Source organism: Galendromus occidentalis, unplaced genomic scaffold, assembly GCF_000255335.2.
Source record: "Galendromus occidentalis unplaced genomic scaffold, Mocc_1.1 scf7180000076944, whole genome shotgun sequence".
Lineage (NCBI taxonomy): Eukaryota > Metazoa > Arthropoda > Arachnida > Mesostigmata > Phytoseiidae > Galendromus > Galendromus occidentalis.
The window spans coordinates 592362-614379 of NW_003804933.1; the positions used below are offsets into that span (position 1 = coordinate 592362).

The 22018-nt window shown below is 53.1% G+C and overlaps 1 protein-coding gene across 1 annotated transcript in view; it reads right to left on the minus strand.

The window, feature by feature from the left end:
- LOC100904986 (tetratricopeptide repeat protein 39B) overlaps window positions 1-21992 on the minus strand; it is a 47434-nt gene extending 25442 nt beyond the window's left edge. The window contains exon 1 of the mRNA XM_003740438.2: window positions 21642-21992. Within this exon, the coding sequence (XP_003740486.1) occupies window positions 21642-21698 (57 nt within the window). The 5' untranslated portion in view covers window positions 21699-21992. The remainder of the gene's footprint in view (window positions 1-21641) is intronic.
- Window positions 21993-22018: the final 26 nt, after the last annotated feature.

A 22018-nucleotide genomic window follows, 5' to 3' on the forward strand; every position in this document is an offset into this window, starting at 1 on the left:
GTATCGATCTGTGGAATTAAGTTCGTTCCTCAATTCGAAGGAATGACACTTAATTGCTTCCGAGGAACAGCTGGACCCTACTCTGGATCCGAGTATTCCATTTCGTCTGTCGTATCGAAGAATGGCAGCCAATGACGGTGTTCGTCCGTCCTCGCCGTGGATGTTCTTCGTCCCAAGACGACGACGTCATGCACCGTATTCCTTTTGACGGTCGCGGCTTCCCGCCCCGGTTCAGCGCACATAGGATTTTTTGGACGATCTTCTCTGTCTCGTTTAGCCTTGTTCTATCCGGGCGGGGACTCTCGTCGCCGAGCACTCAGAGTGCGGCCACATTCATCAGCCGCGGAGTCCCGTTCTGAGGTTCGGCCGGGACGAAGTCAGTCAAATCGCTCAATTAACGAGACAGGAAAGGAGTCTTGCCGTATTTCTGGAACGGCGAACGACCCCGTAATAAAGTGCTGCACGGGAGCACGACCTCTGTGGCTCCTCGGGGGCAAGATGTCGGAGCTCAGAACGATGTACACGCGCCCTCCGTTTTCTGCTTCGAAATTTTTTTCGTTCCCATGACCGTGTTCGACTCCAGAACTCGACCGATCACATCGATATGGGTAAGAAATTCGGTTCCGAGAATGCTTTCGACTCGCGCCTGGTTTTCAGTCTGAGCCGAAGCGCGCCCGATGTCGTAATCTTCCTCGCTCGACCTTCTCAACGACAAGCGGAACAAGCGTTTCAAATGAGCACTGAGCTCAAGCCTTGGAAAACATTCGTGAAGAGAAAAACTGCGGGTCGAGTGAGCTATGACCATTATCGTTATCTTCGAGCAGATGGGCCGTCAGCCTTTTGCAGACACATACGCGCCGTTTTTGCGAATGGTCCAAGGATCATAAATATCTGCGACTGTTCCGAAACTTCAGTTCGAACTACCATTGCTCCGTTTCCCGGCCCGATCCCTGTCAGTTTTCCGTATCATCTGGGGATCGAAGATTCAAAACATGAATCCTCTCAAGAACTCGAGCATGCTCGGTGAGTCAATGTCTTGAAGCCTGTCTACGATGTTGGATGGGAAAGACCCCGGGACTCCGGTCTGGCTTGAGAGTCCCTATGGTCAGAAACCCGATCCGATTGGTGATCTTCCCTGATATGAAACGAAGATGGAAACACTCCGAATAAGAGGTCGCTCTCCGAATCAAAACCCATATCATGAGGGGCACACAGATTCAGTGATAATGGGCCCTGTATTTGTCTGAGTCGGAGCGTGAGGGTTCGCCACGAGAATAGCATCGAGCTGGATCTCGATCTGTTTTACTCGTCAGTAGATAGTCGTCGCCACGGTCCTCGACAGAAAAGCAGCTCCTGATCTAATAATTCCGACGTCCTAATACCGGGTGAATGTGCAAACCCGTATGGAGCATGTGTGCTCAGTTGGAACGCTTCATCATTTCCTCAGCCACCGCTTCCTTACGAGCAGCAATGACAGATCCGCGTCTCTGACCTTCCCGCTCGCTCATCCTTATGAGAGCAAACTGACCGTCACCCTAGACGTCAGAGACGAGGACGACGACGATACCAATGATGCGAGGAGGCGGCTCTGGAGAACACGGTGAGCCCTTGGTCGGGCCGCCTGACTCAGGCACCCCCAAGACACTCGTGCTGGATGGCACGCAGGCCGACTGTCGCTCAGGCCACGCCCCGGAGAAGCTCCGGCCCGACGGAACAAAGGAAGACAAGACAGGCAAGCAGACAGGCGAGTCAGCGAGCTCGCCAGACATCATGCCGGAAGAATATGAATCGATCGAGTTAAGGCGGTCGGCAGCCAGCCCAGCCAGCCCGCTCACCCGGCTGCCGTCATCCATCAGATCGCAATAGGAGAGCGGACCGAACGGAAGCCAAGAGGACTCGGTGCCGAAAGAATGACACACAATGAATATAATTACTACGTCGGCGTCGGTCGCTCGACCCCCTAATCAGATGATCCATAAGAGGACGACGAATTTCTCGACGGAGCGGCCGTTCGTATGGGAACAGTTCCGGGCGCCGGGTGGTCCATTGAATGACGTTGGGGATCCATTTAGATGGGAGACTCGGAAAAAAATACTTGATTCTTCGTTCGCGAAGAAAAAATTCCCGCCAGCAGTCGGGAACTCCTTTAGGATACGTTCCTCGGATCTCATCGATTCGACTCCTTTCCCCGAATTTGAGACTCGGTAGTGCAGCCCTTTTCTGATACTGGCTCTGAGAATCGTATTGCTAAGAATAGGTCTGAGTTTCTCCAGGCTGTGTATCACGGAGGGAAACAGTGTCGTCAGCAGCATTGCGATGAGCTCCGCTTCGGAACGCCAACGGACAGAATCACGGCTCCCGTTCGGTGTTCCCGAGGCGTCAAAATGGCAGCTTGCGATCCGCTGGCATAGTCGCCTTAAAAAGGCAAGGCTCCAAGCTCCTCCTCCGGAAATCCAAGCAGTCGGGCTCATCTCGGAGGATTCAGTCCGGTCGACGCAATAATAAGGGGAGGACAGAATTCGTGTCATTGGATTCGCGATGTCGAAAGTTGCCGACGCGACGACGGTGAGAAATCGTCACATTGTCAACCTGGCGAGCCTTCATCGATGGATATCGAAACGCGCAACCAATATTGACACAGATGTTTTCATGCGTCTGCGATCAAGAGACGACGATTCTTCGGGGATCGAAAGCGGCTGGTTCGCAAAGGCTTGTTCCTCATCGTCCCTAGATGCACCGTTGCTGGATGATCCATAGAATCGATTCGAGGGAGTTTCTAGGAGAGAGCTGACCCTTGACCGACCTGTCACGAATTCGGGCTTTCCAGCCCCGTGCCTCCTCGGCCCAGCTTCATTCGCCTTGTTCAGGAATTCTCCGAAATGGGAACTCGATGGGTCTATGAAATGCTGATATTTTGCTGATTCGACGAGGAAAGACACCTTTTCGAATTCTCCCATAGGACGAGAGCTCCGTGAAACCGATGATCCAGGTCCACGGAATGCCCTTCACATCCTCGCTGGCTCGGATCTCAGCCCCGTCAATTCTCGCCTGATCCAGAGTGAGGCGTATGCCGACGCGGTTATCAGCAACCCCGAATATCCTTCGCTGGAGCATCTGGAAGCTCATCCTATATTCTCGAACGGGGTCGAACAGATTCGTCTGGACGTTGCAAGCAATCTAGCGGCCAGCGATGGTGTCGTTCCGCCGCGGGATAGACGGATTCGACTGCTGCCGAGAAACTCGTTTTCTTTTCCACCCGGGAGGTATACGGTACCCACGACTCCAAGCGTACCGTCACCCGTCACCAAAGTAAAAGTTTGTTCCTCCGCCTGGTAACACGATCGAGAGACTCTCAGTGACCCGAGAAAGACGGCAGATGCCGAACAGCTGTTGACTGAAGCTCTCGTCATCCTTCCGTTCCCCCTCCTCTCCTTCCCGATTGACTCCGATTTATGGAGCGAAGTTACCATATATATGACGCAAAAAAGTTGCTCCTGCTCTTCTCGAGGAGCGGGCCGGAGCCCGTACACCATCGCTCGCTCGTCTAGAGTTCCCGACACAATAGCAGACTCAGCCGCGGAATGGCGACGCGAGCTCGCCACTTTCGAATGTCGATATTCTCATTGACCAGCAATGGCTTTGCCTTGTCGTTTCGGGAAAGCAGCTGCTCACCGGAGGAGAGCGGCATAAGTGAACGTGAGCCCGGGATCCTGCATGGAAAAAGAAGTCCGCATTCGTCCGCCGAATCCGCACGACTCGAGAACACGGCTGATAACAATGAATGACTTCCTGACAGGGACAGGCCGTGTGGGAGTCGAATTGATGGAATCTCCCTCTTCTTTCTCCCTGGGGTTCTGAACCGGAGAGCCGGGCATTATATCCAGAGCTGTCAGGCTAGACTATTCGGAAGTTCATTCGCCGACGATCGCGTCGTGTTGGAGCGAACCGAGAGCACAAGTTCTCAGAATGACGCGGGACGATAGGCCTTCCCAATGAAGGGTCGCTCCGAAACAAACTTCCAAATTCGATTGGACCCTAGTTGACGGTAGCGTTCTCGGTGTTGACGACGCTTTCGGCGATTGCTCACAGGCGGCTGTAGATGTTCCAATTATGCCGCCTACGTCGTAGCATTCGCTGCCGGAGCCTTTGGTTAGAGTGCCCTGGGTGGCTTGCTCGATCGAGGCCCCCATTTCTAGTATCTGCTTTTCAAAATAATGAAATCGCCGTGACCCGAATCGGGTTGGGAGCTGCTGTGGTCCTCCGAAGGCCATCGCTTCCCGCTCACTGCTTCGTCCGCGGTGCAGCGACGGGAAATTCGCCGCTGTTACCGCCGCCGTTACCGCCACCGGGGCCTGCTGGCTTTCGGCGACATGGTGTAATTACAGCTCAGCCTACAGAGAGCGTCGACAACATCCAATGTCGAGAACAGATGTCTTCCCGTCTATGTCTTCCACGTTTCGTACGAGCAGACAGGAGATTTCCCCGCCCGGGAACAATCGTAATCTACTCGTGCATCAAGAAGTTGCAATTCGCAATCCTCGTCGACTGGCGTGAATTTCCGCATCCTCGATGATGTCTCTCACCGCTCCCCACTCCACTCGTGGCACTCTCGTTCGGCTAATGCTCGCAACAGGCGAGGAGTGCCTGCTGCTGTCGGCTTGTTTGTCGACTCGCCCGCCATGAGGCTGGTTCCGAAACATTCCCTCCTGCAGTTTTCTGTCGGAAGCCTTCTTCGGAATACCTAGTTAAGTTCCGTGACAAATTCTTCAGCGGGGGGATCGTTCTCGGCCCGCCGGCACCCGCGGAGCCCTGAACAGCTGGATTCCTGTCGACCCGGAGGAGTCATTCGAGAATTTTCAGCTCGCAGCTCGGGAGAAGGATTCGATTTGTTCATCCGCGTTTTGGATGTCGCAGACGAACCGATCGTCAGCGCTTGCCCGCTCGATGAACTACCAAATGCTCAGTCTCTCACTCTCCTCTGGGGGCGCTTGTCGACGTCGGAAGTCGCGACCTTGAAAGAGGTGCATGAAATAACCGATGACGCAAAAACGTTCGAACTCAGACAGCTCGGGATTGAGAGACGACTGAATGGACGGACGGACGAACCATCCGAGGAAGGGAGAATAAATGAAAGAGACGTCGCCGGAGTCCGGAACACTCTCTGGGGATCCCCATTCCACAGAGTCAAAAACGAAACATGGAAACGGTCTCGTTTGGTCTCATGCCCTATCGCCTCGTTGCCATGAGTTGATCGAGTGCTCGGGCTGCGAAGGAGGCTTGGCTCGAGCCCAGGCCCGGACTCGAGCCGAGGCCGAATGAGACCATCCATTGGGATAACGACCGCGGAAATGAGCACCTTCGATCACAGCGGAGATCATTCGCACATAATTGACAGTTGCCTACGAACTCCCAGATAACACCACATATCGCAAGCGGAGAAAAGCTACGGAACGAAGCCGACGATCGATGCCAAGAGAGCTTGGGGCACTTGTATGCGAACCCGAGGCTCTTACGAGATCGATGGAGAAAAGCCGTCGGACAATCAGTATCTGGAGTCGATAGTTGTTTCTGATGTTCGAGGAAGGCTCGCCGTTCTCGTACGTCTATGTATGAGTCGGGACCGAGAATGAGGGCTCCTCCATCGAGTGGTGCGGAACGCGGAGCCTGGATTAGATGTCACTCAGTCAGTCAGTAGACCAACGAGACGAAATCGTACATTCCGCTGCCAGGAGAGCCGTTTCCCGATGTCTAGAGGAATAGACGCTACTCCATCGATTAACTCATCGTTGTATCAGCCCCTCATTAGCTTATCCTAGTTCCTTGTCTCAGCACACCGATCCTCATCCTGGGAGATCAAGATGAGCATCACCTCCATCCAGCTCCTTCGCATGACACCCCCACAAGGAGTTCTCCCGTACGGAAGCTCCTCGCTCGAAGTTGCGGAGATGGATGTGGGCGAGGTCTCCCCCGCAGTGTTCTGACCACTCGGATGCAATTCTTGACAAGTGTGCTTCTACATATAAGAGCCAATGGCCCTGAGGAAAGAATAGGCGAAAAATGATCACCGTCACGTCGGAATCGTGACCACGGAGCGAGGATCGTCGACCGGCTTCCCTCCCACCGAACTTCGTTCCGCCGACTCTCGTTTACAATAACGCGTTGGCTACATCGGATTGAGCGTTATCGAGGGAGGAATTCAGTTCAATTCTGTCTTCTGTCAAAGTCCGTGTAGCCGACGCGGGAAATCCCAGAGATGCCCCACGGAATCGCCGTTGTGCCGACGAACGTGGTTGGAGGTCGGAAGGAGAGCGTCTCCGATTTCATTCCTCTCCCCGATTCACGAGACCATATCCTGTTTCGCTCGCTCCTCGCCAGCGCCTCGACTGTGGGGCAGGAATCCATCGGGTCTGCCGCGGAGCTGGACGCAATAAACAGGGACGAAGCTGTCGATGCTGAATACGCTGTTGGCTGGCAATTCAGCGGTGCAAGTTCTCCGACTCGAAGAGTAGAGTACCCAACTGGTTTCTCCTGAAGAGATGCTCAGACTCTCATTTCCATGCAATTGGATATGGATGAGCGCTCGCTATACAGGACACCACGAGGACGCTTTGTCCCTTGCACGCACGCACTTACGCACAGGGAGCATATCCCAGAGGTGGGGAATCTTCGCGGAGTTTCTTTCACGATATAGTATAATCTTAGAGCGATGGGAACTTTTCCAAGCTGCAAGACGACTACTGTCGTTAGCTGGGCTCGAGTTGCCGGCTGAGAGGAGACACGATCTGTGTACGGCGGCCGTTGCGCGTCAGCACTGTCGTTCGCGAAAAAAAGCTACGCATAGCCCGAATGAGCCCGGCACCGAGTCGCCTTGCAAGTGTCCGCTGTCTTGATCCTCCTTCCATCAAGCCGAGGTCGAGCGATCACGACTCGTCGCTCTACTCCACAGCCGACCGTTTCGCGATGTGATATACATTTCTGCGCGAACTTGTACATGTTCCCGCAAGAGGAATGCTTCGACTCTTTTCCTAAATCATATTTTACACGCTACATCCAAAGAACCTCTCATCGAAAACTCAATCTGTGAACGGTTCCCGGATGACGCGATCGAGTGGACCCCTTCCAATATTCCCCGTCTGGTCCGGGGACCTCCGACCATTCGACTTCCTGAGACAATCGGCGAGGTCCCTGATCAAGTTAATGACCTGGTTCCTTAGTTCTTAGTTCCTCGTCTGCCTAGGTCCGGCTGGCGGAACAAAAAACTGCGCGAGCGAGGATCCAAAAACGAGTCCTGATCTCCTTCGTCAAAAAGGCTTCAGTAGAAATTAGGTACTCGGAAGTCGGATACGGGGCGTAGGAGCGTAAGAAGTCCGTATAAGCACTGACCCTTCCTCCGGCAGCACTTACCCTCGGAGGGGCTAAATCCCTCTCGGTCAACTCCGGTCTCGGACTCGTTGCTGTGCCTATCCTTCAGCCTAGCAGGCTGAGGTGAATACGTACTAGGTGGGCGGGCGAAATGAATAGGTAAGCACAAACTGGGAACTGTTGGGATTAAGTCCTCGAGGGGGCTGGGGGAGCCTGTACTTTCTCTTTATTCATGTCGAATTTCGTCGATTAAGTCATTGAGAGCCGTAGCTCGTTCGGCGCGCCCGTAATCCAGCGGTCTGATTGGCTTTTGGCCGCTTACTATCAGAGATTGTTTGAGCGGCAATCAAGACGCAGTCAACTCCTGCTATGCCGTTCCGGAGGCGAATCTGGGCCAAAATGTCCCCTGCAGATCTCCAACCTACACTGTATCGGAGGAGAGCCAAGTAGCCGAGCGTGGCTACGGCGAAAACGCGTCAGCGTCCGCTTCTGAGTGAACGACGTCCTCGTCCACGTGCAGGCGTTGCATTAGCTCGCGGATAGACGTAAGGGTGGTACGTAGGCAAGATAAATCGTCCACCTTAAAATTGAGCGTCGGTGGACGGCAATGTAAGGAGCCCAGCTTGTCTTCAAGAGCGTCGTTCTGAACACGGATATTCCAGAGACGTCAGTCTCCGCGGTAAAAGCGAAGCGCCGCTCTCCATGGCACCGACGAGCGTCGAGGTTTGCTACCGATTCCTTCGGAGCCTCGGGACGATTCTCGATGATCCCAGAGAAGTAGGGGTTCCGAATGTGTTGAACGTGATTATTGACGAGATTATTGATCGAGTGCATTAGTCGACGGCAGGAGTCCCCTGCCCAGACAAATGGGCTAGAAATTATTTGCACCATGGATTCTGTGCAGGGCCAGCAGGAACGGCTGAGAAGACGTTCCCGTACTCCGCTTTCCAAAGCTTGTATTCGGCAATTTCTATGCTAATGCAACACTACCGGTATTGGTCGGCCTCACAGGCCACGAACTAATTGGGAAACACCGTGGGAGTGTTCGAGAGGGCTCCGGAATCCGCTGGCATTCCAGATCCTCTCTTTGCTGTCAGAAGCGATTCATTGAACGAGGCATCGGTCATCCGTAGAGGGAGAGGAGAGGGGAGGGGGTGGAATTCCCAGCGGAGGTTTTGCGTGGTTCACGCCAGACTACGAACAAGGACAGCTGCGGATATCGCCAGACGTGAGAGAAAACGAGCGATCCGACCTTCCATACAAGCGGAGGAAGCCGGAGAACTCCGCGCGAGCAGCAGAGTCCTTCGGCTTTCTCCATGGTTGGTACGAGTCTCGTTCGAGTTCTCCCAATATTCATCGAATCGTATGAAATGAACGATCTCTATGAACACTGATACCGCCGAGCTCGAGCGAGCACAATCGCTTAAGCTATCGCAGCGGTGCACATATTTGAAACCCATTGGGACGATCGTCGCCTCATGTAGTATCATGGAAGCTTCGAAGCAGACGGCTTACGGATTCGAATCGGGGTGGTGTTGGCGTATGAATCGTGCGACAAATCGAGCACGATGCTAGGCTCAGAGCACGGGAGTCCTCAGTAATTATTCTTTCTCGTACCCTGTCCACGGTTCTTGTCTGTCTCAGTTTCGGATCCGGGCGTGTTCGCATCCTCAGTTCCTAAGTCTCTTCGGTACCAGATATTCGACCGCGAGCCGCCCTATGCGAGGAAAGATTTTGGTCCCGGACAATCTGTGTGCTATTTTTTTTTCAAAACTGGGAAAGGAAGGAGCCCGGAAGGTGTGCTGAGATATTATTTTCCCGGCATCAAATGTTTTTTTTACCAACCACTCGACTTGGGTCTCAGTCTGTTAGCCAGTCGATTTCTGCCGCGCTGTGCCGAGAGCGTCCCAGCTTGGGAATGACAAAACCGACAGTCGCTTCAATGGAGCCGCTGGGGCCACTCATAGGGATCTTCTCGGTCAGCGATCGATGGTACCTCAGGCGTCCTCATCCAGGAGCGAAAATACGCTTATAGTGCTTACCTGCAAGGGGAAAGGAGAGGATATTAATCTAGGTTCATGAAATTATTTTGCCTGAACATCGGAATCGCCGAGCAGTAGGGACCCCGCTTGGGCTATCGGCAGGAGGTCGCCAGAACCCGTCATGTTCATAGCGAGAGCTAAGTGCTTCTTTTCTTCAGCTGCGGAAAACGATGGGAAACATCCGAATATTCGCTGACGGAACACTCGTGACAAACCGAACGGAAACGTGAATGACTGGCTTGAACTTTGCCCTCGGGACGATCTTCCTATTTCGTTTACATTCAAAATCCGTCCTGGGTCGCACTTGCGCCCCGGGTCCTGACGCTTCATTGATCCTGACGCGATCGCCCCGACGAAATTTTTCCGCTCCTTCCATGTTGAAGCAGCGCGGGGACTCCGAACCACCCACCCGAGAATAATTTGACCTACCCCCTACCGCCTTCTCCCCGGGAAATACTCCCACGTCCGACACTGCCCCGCGATTCTTCCTCGAACTCTTGGGTTCTTGGGGAGAATATTCAATCGGAGCTTAGATCGGACAAGTCGCCGAAGGCGTTCCGACATAGCCGATCCACATTCAGGTCGTATCTCAAAGTCTCCGAAGATATTCCCTCAATGCAACCTTTGCGGAAAATTCCTCTCTGTAGCCGCCGCGAGAAGCTGCGTCCGGTGTGATGGTGTCCCCCCCCCGAAAAGAAATTGCAGACGCGGACAACTGATTGGCACAGAATACACAATGCAATCTCGTTGGACACCCGAACAACAGAAGTTTTCCTCCGTTGCTGGTCGGGTTTCTCAAGAGTACTCGGAAGGAAATTGTTGTGGGTGAGGAGAACAGGACATCGGGTTAAACGGGTCCTGATTGCTCCAGCTGACCGGCAGCTCTCCCACTAGTTGGCTGCAGACAAAAACAGAGTAATGCCCTGGAGGGAAGAAATACAGCAACTCCTCGAAATAGCCAACGCGAAACGACGCAAAGACCGACAGCTGGGTGGGTAGAATCGGCAGCGAACATCCCGTCTGCCTGCCTGCGAGAACGGCAGATAGACATTTCATGGACAGACCGATGAATGGATGGGGAGACAGATGAATGCTCAGACGGATGTACGAAGCGACAGGCATTCGCTTCCCTCCAGGGAAATGCCCATCTCTCGTCTTGAACTTTCTTTTTTTTGGCCAGAACACCCGACAACTTGCCTTAACGGAACGTCAGTCGCGTCCGCTGTCTCGGTCAAGATCGAGAACTTCCATCCGAGTGCAGCTCCGTTTGTTGGGCGGCCGCTCATTCGCTCGGCAATCTCGGGACGCGCTGGAGCTATGTCCCAGACCACGGAGGCGTCGCAAGGGCTGTTGGTCCGGCGGGGATCCACATCGGGAAATTCACGGATGCAGAATATGAACATTCCTGATGCAGCTTGATTCATGCCGAGTCCGTAATTAATTCATTATGCATAGCGGTCGATGTCAAGGACCCGGCTTTCAGGAGGAACTCCTGGTTCATAGCTCCGATAGTATACCCAGCCGAACTTTTTCTAGGGTGGGCACTGGGAAGACCGTTCATTCCGGCGGACGCCCTCAAGCGGTTTCTATGACGTTCGGGGGAACAAGGAATCGCGGGGGTTCTGTCAGGAACGAATTCTTGAACCTTAGAGATTCCCCGTGGAGGCTTCTACGGAAGAACCCGAGAGAAATGACAGGCGAAATAAGAACAACAGCATTCACTCGGTGCGTGACGTCCCACAACGAGTTGGAATTGGTTGCCGTCGGGATGTTCCCCAACGGATTCTGTCTGCGAGCAGCGTAAGGGTCCCGACAACATGAGGAGAAGCGACAAAGAATAACTTTCTTTCCGAGCTGTACTCCTTGGGGAAGGCGTTACCCGATACACAAACAAGAAGGTTGTGACACTGAGAGTCGGGCTCTGCTCAACAAGTCAACATATCGGAATAGGTCCTCCCTCATTCTCGAATCTGTACCGAGCGCACCTGCGAAGGCGCACCCACGCACTGCACTCTGATCCTCTTTGAATCGGATGTTGCTTCTCTTCCCAAATCATTCGGGCTGATAAATCTCTGGGAAAGTTTCGAGGCGCCGGGGGAACCTAAGCGTCAGACAGGAAATTGACATGGACGGAAATCTTAGCCGAATCTGGGATGCGCTGCGTTAGTCGAGCTCGTTCCCGGATGAGAGTACATAGTATATCGGGAAACTCTTTGCCGACAACACCGGAACGCTACGAATACAACGATTCCGATTAGCCCCGACCGGCGAAGAGATTCTCCGACCGATTGGGTTCGATTTTCTTCGAGCTCCACAAGGAAATGAGATGATTCAAGGGTGCGCAATCGAGGAAGATTTGGAAATAGTCGGGCAGTTCCATGCAGTGCTTGCAGCCAGCTGAAGTCACTTCGCTTTCGACCGAGGGCATGAGCTCCGTCGACCGAGGGCATGAGCTCCATGTGCTGAGATCAAGCACCCAACATACGAAGCCCTTTCTCAGCGCGGGGAGGACCATCGATCCGGACTGTGAGATCCACACTCAGAGTTTTCGAATTCGCTGAGCACGTGAATCACGGACGACGGACCATGCGATCCCGTCACGTAAATAAGCCCGCGCTTGAGGCGCAGGCGGGATTGAGGAGGAATCGGAAACAGGTGGGGACCGACTTCTGGCCGTTAGAAGCAGGAAAGATAAAGCGTCGACGCCGCCGTATAATGAGGGGAAGTGATCCAAAATCCGACCGACATATTGCAGTAAGCGCGCCCACCGAACAAAGTTGCAGTAGGAACATTCTAAATCGAATCTAGGGTCTTCGATATAAATCTTGATGCGAACGGAATCAATGGGAAATTCGGGGAGCTTAGAAGAAACAACCCGACGAACTGATATTCGCGACTCGGGCACACACCGCCGCAGCATTTTTTTCGGTTCGACTCGCGTAAGAATCGGGAGACAGTTCTTATTACGTGTCGTGTTTTTCTGCTCGATCATCGGTCCCAACCCCGGTGTAATGATATGGCTGTTTCAATTAGCGGCGACCGTAACGTACCGCCATAAATGAACAGCTATGTTGCCAGCTAATGACACTGCGCCCAAGTTCTCTCACACAGCGCCTGGACCCCGATGTATAGTAGCGACCCCTCCAGACCGCAATCAGTGTCCATCGAAGCCTCTCGGGAACCACCGCTATTCGACTGGCGGCGGGAATTCTATCGCGACAAGCTCTGCGGAACGTGTCGCATCATTGCTATGAATCGGGATGAACCGGAGCGCTGCATGACTCTTTGTCTCGAATGACACCTGTACGATTCGCTTCTCGTTCCGCATCGGATTTGGGTCATCGAGGAATGCCTCGATATTTATGCCATTTATCGTAGCGTTCAAGGAATTTGAAGCGAATTTCTCCTTCCCGATTACAAAACCAAAGTACATTGAATGATCGTAAATCTTCGGGTCGCCGATGCTCGTCCTGCGCAGGCAGTCCGACGAAGTATTTTAGAAACAGTGACAAACCGTACTGCTGTCTCGTCTAATAACATAATACGATTTTCGAAGAGACGCGTCGCATAGGACGTGAATTCCAAATACATCAAAGTGCGGGGAAAGTCGCGGATCCTGAAAGCAGCGGACGCGTGGCACGCTGGAGATTTCCTCCGCTGTCTGGACGACATATTCACCCACTTGCGCGAGAACCTTCCGTGGTACGTATGCATTACCGTCATGCAGTCCTCGGTGCCGTTTGCCGTGGCGTCGGCGAAACGGTCCTTTGCGTTTTGAGCGGATACCGAAGCGAAGTGTTCGTCCAGTTTACCCGAGGTGAGTCACAAGGACTTTTCCAGTCCTTAAACTGCACCGTGAGGTGGGATGCCAGGATTCATTCCCAGCTATCAGTCGGTGACAAGCCTCTGCTGGAACGACTTTTCTAAATTTCGCCCTCGCGATGGGAGCGGGGATCGGTCGAGGCGAACTTAGGCCGAAGTGTAATCGCTGGACTCGTGCGATTTTTCCACGATATGAGAAGCATCCCCTCGCTTTGCAAGACCGAAAACACATTCGACACTGAATGTGTCCCGCAACCCTCCGGATTATAAGGACGTTGTAGCAACCAAGACTAGAAGGTCCGGCCGACTCGGTCGATTTTCCCCTGCCTGGAAGAAATCGACGAGGCGATGTTGTTCGTAGGAAGTTCTGGAGGAATCTTTATTGCTCGTGTGTTGGCGCGAGCGAATGAGCCCGGCAGCCCGCTACAAGGCTGAACAGCAACCGAACGGCCGGAAAACAAATGCCCTTGTTTCTCCAGGGAAAACCAATGTAGCGGCGCCTCCTCCCGACGCAAGCAGAGTACGCGGTCGTGGACGTCGTTCCTCAGCTGATCCGCGAAGCGGCGAGTATTGGATATCGTGCGCCTCTATCCTCGTTCGCTGTTCTGACGCCCTCGACCGTTTGCTTTAAGCTCCGCACGAGGGCTCAATTGAGTGTTTTCGCCCGCTGTGTACATAAACTATCACGGCTCATTCAGATGCTCTTACTTCTGATGAGAAGTCAAAACCTCGAGCCTCGTTCCCGAGTCTCCCAAGATGTGGACCGCGAAGCGACAGGGACGGGAAGCTTGATGTCCGAGCGAATGGATCTTCCAATCGACCGAGGAACCAATCCGGCGATGGCCTCCCTGCTTGATAACGAGCGAATTCCGTCAATCACCGTGCTCGCAGACCTTGGAGCTCTGGACAAAAACCGGGTAGACCATTATCGATGGAAGGAAAAATAGTCCGATGAGCTGCTCCATTCCGACCCTCTCAGTCAATTATCCGCGGGACGAGAGAGCAGTAATTTGACACAGCTGACAACGGAGTTGTCCCAACGGAGCTCCTTCAATTTCCGCGGAGCTCCCGCTGCTTTTTCGTGGGTTTTTCCTTCCGAATTTCAGCTGTCTGCCGATAGACAAGCAGGCCAGTAGGGGGAAAGAACTCGTCTTTCTTTCCGCTCGTCCCCGCATGCATGGCGGCTTGTCCGATCTGCTATCGATACCGAACGGATAGTAAGGTGCGAAGATAGCATAGCGAATAAGCAAATCCTACTCGAGCAAGGCAGCGACGATTCAAGCTTCCGTTCCGGTCGAATGGACACTGTGACTCACATCGATACTCGGAGCGTAGCGGGACTCATCTTAGATGGTTTTCGAGATGCCCTTATTACGATCGAGGAGTGAGATGGGAGTCTCTTTTTTCCCTGGGATCGTCATTCTGTCGAGCGATAGATCAAGTCCTTGCCGAGATCCTCGAGCCTCGGTGGGCTGGGGCTCTACTGATCTCAGCGGACGCGATCGAAGTGCCAGCTCCGGGATCGAAATGGAAGTTCTCGACATCATTCCTGAGCGACGCGTCTTCTTTAGGCTCGAGCACGCCGAAGCTTCGGGTTAATAGATCCCATCCTCTTTCTTTCATTAAGAGTCAATTTATCTGAAGAGAAAGAATGAGTGACACAGAGTTTCGGCCAGAGTCACGTGGACTCGACCGGGCTCATTCTCGCATAGCAGTAGACCTCCGGGTCAAAAAAGAGTTTCTGATCGACTATCTGGCAGAGGGAATCTTTCCGTCCGATTCGGAGGAGTTCTTTGAGCTCCTCACTGCTCGGATCACATTCTGATAGATACGTCCAGTTCTTTCATCGTCAGATCGCAGGAGCGGGAAGGGATCCCCTGCCGCCTCGGCTTGTCGAAACTTCTCCTGCCGCTTCCCCCCATCCCCCTCCAAAGCTACGGAATCCGTCGCCGCAGATCGTTCCGTGCTGTTGACTTTTTCTGTTCACCGGTTTATTTCCACAGCGATCGTTGCCCCTAAAACTTTCCCTCGACTAGTTGAATAGCAACGAGCGGGATGGATTTCGTTGCGCGGATGAAATCGTCGGGTGTTTCTCGTCGCGTGACACGCCTCATTGACCGAAACAGTGCGTCAGATCCATCGATTGCCTTCCCTCACGTTGCGTTAAGCTGCGAAGGACGTCGACAATGATGGTTGCGAAAAAACGTCTTACCGACCCAATAGTTCTGATTACGAGTATCGATGATTATCAGAGGTCTGCGCGACATCTGAACCGGGGGATCCTTATTTAGTCGCCGGAACTAAACCGGCGACGCACAGCCCCGCCGATGAGCGTTTGTGCAAATATCGGAGGTCGGACCCAGGTAGAAAAAAAAAACTGTCTGTGTGGGAGGCGATGGAGCTCTTCTATGACGGATGTTCGAGCAATGAAGCCGATATCCATACGTCACACCGCCATCGTGGGTGTGATCGGTGCCGTGGGACTCGACGACGGCAGCTCCTCGCCGAGATTCGAATACACCAAGAGCGACTGACCCTCGAATTTGCGGGAGTTGGAACGGCAAGGATCTCTCTCTCTCCGAGCATCAGCGGATGAATCCCCCGGGAGAGCCTCAAACCCTCGTTCTGCCATGCCCACGAATGGACGCTCCGCTCGGCCAAGAATCGTTCCCGAAGACTGGGATTGGGGTCACGATCAAGACCGCTAGCGAACGCTCGGAGATCGATCCATGCTTGAGTGAATCAACGAGAGTGTCGCTGTGGAAATCCCAGCGCGTATGGATTTTCTGAGGGGCATCCACGTGTGACGAGGTTCCGAGCCGGAACTCTTCTCGCTGTTGACGTAATCGATTTTCTTGCTTCCACCAATTCTCCTATCTCTAGACCACTGCTCGTTGCGCGATTATGTAAAACTGTTCTGGACGATTTTCATCCGTTCCGCTTCCTCCAATCGGCATTTAGAATTTTCGGCTCCAACGAGGGCTCCAGGAACTTGCACGGTCCGCGGAGAGCTCAGAGGTGAATCTCCGTCACGTTCGATTGAGATTCATGGTCTGCTAACGAGAAACCACGCGACTCCTATCCGTATTCAGGCTCAGAGCAAACTCGAGCGGAGAAGTTGGTTTCGCTTCCCGGTGTTCATTCCCATCGCCGTGCGAAAGATGTGGGTGTGATTTGAAATCCAGGACCGAAAGAAGTAACTTTGAGAGTCTCTGGATTGAACTGATTTTTTCCTCCACCCTATCCATTGGGCAAGTGATTCATCGTCATCATCATCCAGCTCGGGCGTCCCAATTGAATCGTTTCTCGGTAGAGGAATGCGTCCTGATGTTCCTTTACTTATGGCCTGCCACGTGCCGAGAACTTCGCACGTCGTTAATCTGAGAGCTTCGTAATAATTTCTCGCAGCCTCAACTCTTCCGTCGTGGCAGCCGCGCTGGCAACGACGTCGACGCCTTGGTCGTCTCTCTGTTAGTCGTTCTCTCGTTTTAATCTGTCGACCATTTCTCTCTGGCGAGCTGACGGCGTTTGAAGTAGAAGGTGTCCGCTCGTTCACATCCGTTTTCTTAAAAATGCATTTCCCGGTGAAGAGAGCTCGTTGTCGCTACTCCGCAGACTGTCGAGATTTCTATAACTGGCCACTCAAAGCGTGCTCAGCCATGATAGCGTCTCCCTTTCTGTTTGAGGAAAGCTTCTTCTGCAAATTAGCCGCTCACACCATGAGCGAGACTCTTCCTCCAGAAATTAATCACCTTCTCGTATTACACTCGTCGCTTGTACTCGGAATTTTTTGCGTGAAAACGTCCTTCATGAATATCGCCCCAGACCATGCCTAGCGGGATTCCCGGGTGCGCCGGGGAGAAGTCACATCGATCCGAGCCAAGAGCCCCATCAGAACTCCATCCGGTGATGGTTCGAGACCATGAACTTCGCTGCGGAGACACCATTCACAATCGTCAGTGCCCGGTCACTCAAATCTCTATCCGGAGTCGATTGAGCGGGGGCAGTCCACACAGAAGGAATTATTGAATAAAATTTTGATCGAAGGCAGCCTTGACAAGCGGAAGACTGGTCGCTCCGTTAAGTTCGAGTGTTTCAAGATTTTTCCGATTTCCATCTGCCTCATCGATGTTTCTGATCGATCTCTATGCTCATGGCTTGTGCAACAGTGTTCTGAGCGACCTTGCCCAGAGAAACGGCATTGAGGCCAAGTTTAAGAACTAGACCAGGATGCTCTTCATGCAGACCTCCGATGTCGGCTCTCCTGCGACCGAATAGAGGAGTTCGCATCTGCTCGTCTGGAACGCCGAGGATACCTCTCTGGACGTCGTTGGAGAGTGCCCTCAGTGATCCCGATCATGCTTCCGATGGCTCGATACCTTTCGATCGAGGGACCCTCGTCAGGGATTCCGACGGATTCGCGACAGAACCGTGCGAAGTTGATCGGTACGACTCTCGCGAAGACATCGCACTTGAATCGTGAGACTTCTTCCATTCCTCGCTGCGCGCGGAGACAGATCCCTACCTCGGAGTAATTTTCAAATCATGGCTCGACCCTCGCCTCCTTCCACCGTGGGATTCATCATCCGATCTATCACTATGGTGGAGTGAGGGGGAGCGGGCTCCCGTTTTTTTCCAACGGCACTAGGTTTTTGCGTTTCTTGTTCCTTGTTTTGTTTGCCGCTCGTCAGCCAGCCAGTCAGTCAGTCAGTCGGCCGGCCGGTTGGCTAATCGGTAAAAGCGAAACCACGACTGTCTCCGTTAGCCGAGAAAGCGAGCGACCGGTGGCACACGGCAACATCTTTCGGTCGCTCGGCTGGCTGGTTGGCTGACTGGCTCGCTCGCTGCTTCGCTGGCGTCTCCGCGTAACGGTTTCTTTCGTGGTTACTGTTTCGTCGGTGCTCCACGCCGAAGTCGACGAACGCAGAAGAAGGGAAAAAGATGATCATCTTCGATAGACGCTACGCACTACCGCCGTTGCTTGTGTTGATGCCGGGGCCGCTTTCCGCCGTGCTGACCAGAGCGGCTCGCTGCTCTTGAAACCCGCGGCAACAGTTTCCGAGCTTTTCGTATCCCACCCGATTTCCCACCGGCTCCCCCCTCGTCGGCTCCCTTTCGGGAGTTCACCTGTAAAGGATTAGCGACTGCAACCATATTACGCCACGTCATGAATTTGGCAAGAGAGGGAAAGTATTCCATGAGGCTTCATGGCATCGATTCAAACGACGGACGACGATGATGATGATGACGACGACGACGACGAGGCCGGCGATACCGCAATCGGCATCATCTAAATGTAGGCCAATTGGTTCGCTAGTCGTCGTCGGAGCCGCGCTGCCGTCATGGCATCGCAGGCAGACACATAGGGACCAGACGATGTCGTCTTCGACCACTCCACAAAACGTAGCGTGACTCTCACGAGGGTCCCCCACCCAATTCCTCCAGACGGGGCGGCAGAGTTGGTCGCCAGGCTGCAGCGATGCGAATGCTCATCGGAAGCTTCGCGTATCGTATGTACGAACATCTAGTGGAGCGAGCGATTGATCGATCAGGATTCAGTTCCGCTACCTCGCTTAGCGACGACTTTGAGAGATGCCGCAGTTCATCAATTATGATATGTTTACACTTGATGATGGTCCCATCGTTTTGGCTTAGATTTTGTTGTCGATGATGACTGTCAGTCAGACGGTTGCGGCGACGGCGGCTGTCATTGCCGTTTGGTGGGTGACGTGGTGAAAGTTTATCTTATCTGGGCACCGCCACCGATGACCTGATTGCGTAATCCAGAAGAAAACGTACGTCAAGGGTTTGGGGACGTTCTGTTAAGCCGCTCCCTGCCGTCTACGACCGTGAAGCAGAAATCCGCGAGGACGGTGTGTACACGTGCGAAGACTTCGATATACAACATGATGAAGTATGAAGTTTATCCAAGGGAGTAGCGACAATCCAGGTGATGTTGCTGAGTCGGGACACCACACGACTACAACCGTGCTGAGTCGCGCCACTTCTCATTACAAAGCGGAACATTTCAGCTATCCGGCAATATCGGCTTTCTAAAGTTCCCAGCGCGGAATATTACCGCGGCTGTCTCCGTCGACGCTGTTTTTGAAATTCAGTTTCAGCAACAACGCGCGAATCGCCTCCGATTGCCCCATCGCATCGGAACCGCCAGGCGAACGGCTGTGCATTGTACGGTCGGATTAATCGAGCCGTTTTTGAACCGGCTTGCAAGTGAATGCATCGGCTGCCTGGCTGGCTGGCTGACTGACTGGCGGCCAGACACCCGGATAACCAGTCGGGGAGCGAGCGGGTCATCGGGATGGACAAGAAGGCTGAAGGCTATTTTCTAGTTCCGCATATCGAAGAAACGCGTGCTTATGTCTAGCCCGACCGTTCTGCCTCGATCTGACGGCGACCGTCGAGGAATGGCGGTCCCAGCCGGTGAGTGCGCTTCCCCTTCTTCGTCGAAGCTTCCGAATCCGCGCCTCGAGTGCGACATTACGCTCGTATGGTTCTACTCGTTCATCCGAGTTGGAAGGAAGCTTGCGATCGCGTCTGCTGCCGTCGTCGTACGTACTTGACACGAAGCGCGGGGATCAGACGTCATCGTACAGAAAAGCTGACAAGCTTGAACTAGAACATTCGACATGGCCGTCGCTTGTCTTGCGAAACTTCTGATCCTTACTTCAGGGGATCAGGAGTCGCACGGTGCGACTTCAGCCTTCTATAGGACGATAATCCCGAGCATTCATCATTCTGTCGACAGATTACCCAAATAATCGATCCGTCATAGGGCTAGACGTTCAGGTTACTGAGGGATCTCGATGGTTTTCGAGCAATTATCTCCTCGAGCTCCTCCAGGGGCTTGTTCAGCTTTTTTCGGAGCTAAAATGGAGGCCTTGCCCGGATGAAGTCCGCGGGAGCATGAGATCGATCTGAGCGCTTGAGTTATTCTACTTCGTTTTCCTTGCACCAGCAGCTACGCAGTAGCAACCGTCAGAGGTGATATTAAGAACACTTCCACCTCTATTATTATCGCTACCTCTGGTTGTTGATGCTGTGTCGGCGGGCCGCAATTGTTGCAACCCTGACTACAACTTCTACTACTTCAACAACAGGCAGGTACCGCCACTTTCGTTGCTGCTGCTGCTGCGGCGACTACTAAAACTGCCACTGAAGGTGATGCTCGCTGCAGTGATGAAATCGTCCGGCGCAACTCCTTGGTCAGACATAAACACACTTTGGTAAATACGGCCGAATAGCGTGATCCAACGCTAGCCACGCCAAGAATCAGACGTGTCCCGATGAGCTTGAGAAATCTTTTGGTTTCGAAAAAAAGAGAAAGCCGAAGATTTCATTATGATTTTCTCGAACCCGCTGGCTTCGGGTCGACGCTCCAGCCTGGTCATTGACGGCTTCATATTCACGCATCATAGTAGCATAGATAGGCCCCGGCGAATTGACATCGCGCCTAAGATAAACGCCGAAGCCGAGACAGATCGTCAGATCAAGAAAGTGGAGGCACCGTCCGAAACACGAGAAGTGATTTTCGCTTTTCAAAAAGAGAACAGGTTTCCGGGATGAAGACGAGGGGGAATATAGAAAAAATTCATGGCAACGTCATGGCAATGACCGATGCTCCAACATGTTGTGGGTCAGAGCGATGCAAGTGGTGGCGCCAGTAGTGTTCTGGATGCTGTTGACCGCGCTCTGGATCTCCAGAGCCTCAGCGAACATCCGGCTCAGTGAAATGATCGCTTTTGATCCTTCCATATCGGTGGCCTCTTTTCCCCCGGTTCCTGCGAACTCTCGTACTTTCGCAGGGAATTCGTTCACAGGGATGTCTGAAGCTACTGCCATACTCTGAGTCGAAGATCACGACACGACTTCGGGCGCACATCCAACGGGACTTCCGCATCCGCTTCCACACAAGACTCACATTCAAACGAATTTTAGAGAAAAAAACTTGAAGAACAACTTGAAAAAAAAGTCTTTTTTCGCGGCACAGATCTCCCTGCACGGCGGATTTCTCCCGGATTGTTCGTATCATTCCAGTACAACATACGACAGGAGCGTCATGTGTTCCGCCTTGTAATCGATCACTTCGGACAAAAGAGAGAATCGAATGGAACGTATGAACCGTGAAAACCCCGCATTAACTAAGATCACGGATACATCAGCTGTTGCTTGTGAAGGGGTTACGATGTACTTGAACTTTTAACCATGATAGCAGGAATGCTTCGAAACCTTAGAAATGCACCGTATTGTAGCCTCGGACTTTGCTCTGGCTCTCCCGTATGAATGTAGGTCCCAAGGTATTCGCTCCCGTTAAAGTTCCATCGAGTCCCACATTGCTTAACCCAGATCAGCTGTGGTCACGAGTGGCGCGAGTCGTTCTCGCCGGAGTCGACTCACCTCGGTCGGCAGCTGGATTTCATCCGGCACTGGTGTGGCCACAGCAGTAGACGACATTTCCACTAATCGGAGTTAGATTCGAGTCCAGAATTCACAGTCGGGCACAAGTAAAATAACTTTCAGCGTCGCGTCCGGAGCCGAAGTGGCTACCGCTGCTATTCATTGGCTGCGTCTTTCAGTTGCGTCTTTCGGCTGCACATAGCCGCGGCCCTTGCCAGTCAGACGGATCCTTTCTTCTTGTTGAAACGAACGAAAGGGGGCGGATTTGTACTGCGTTCGACCCAGAACGGTTGATCGAAAACTCGAACAATTTAGATGCGGATGCTCGGTACGAGCTCTTTCGAGAGAGTTGTCTTTATTGAAAAACAATGCCGACG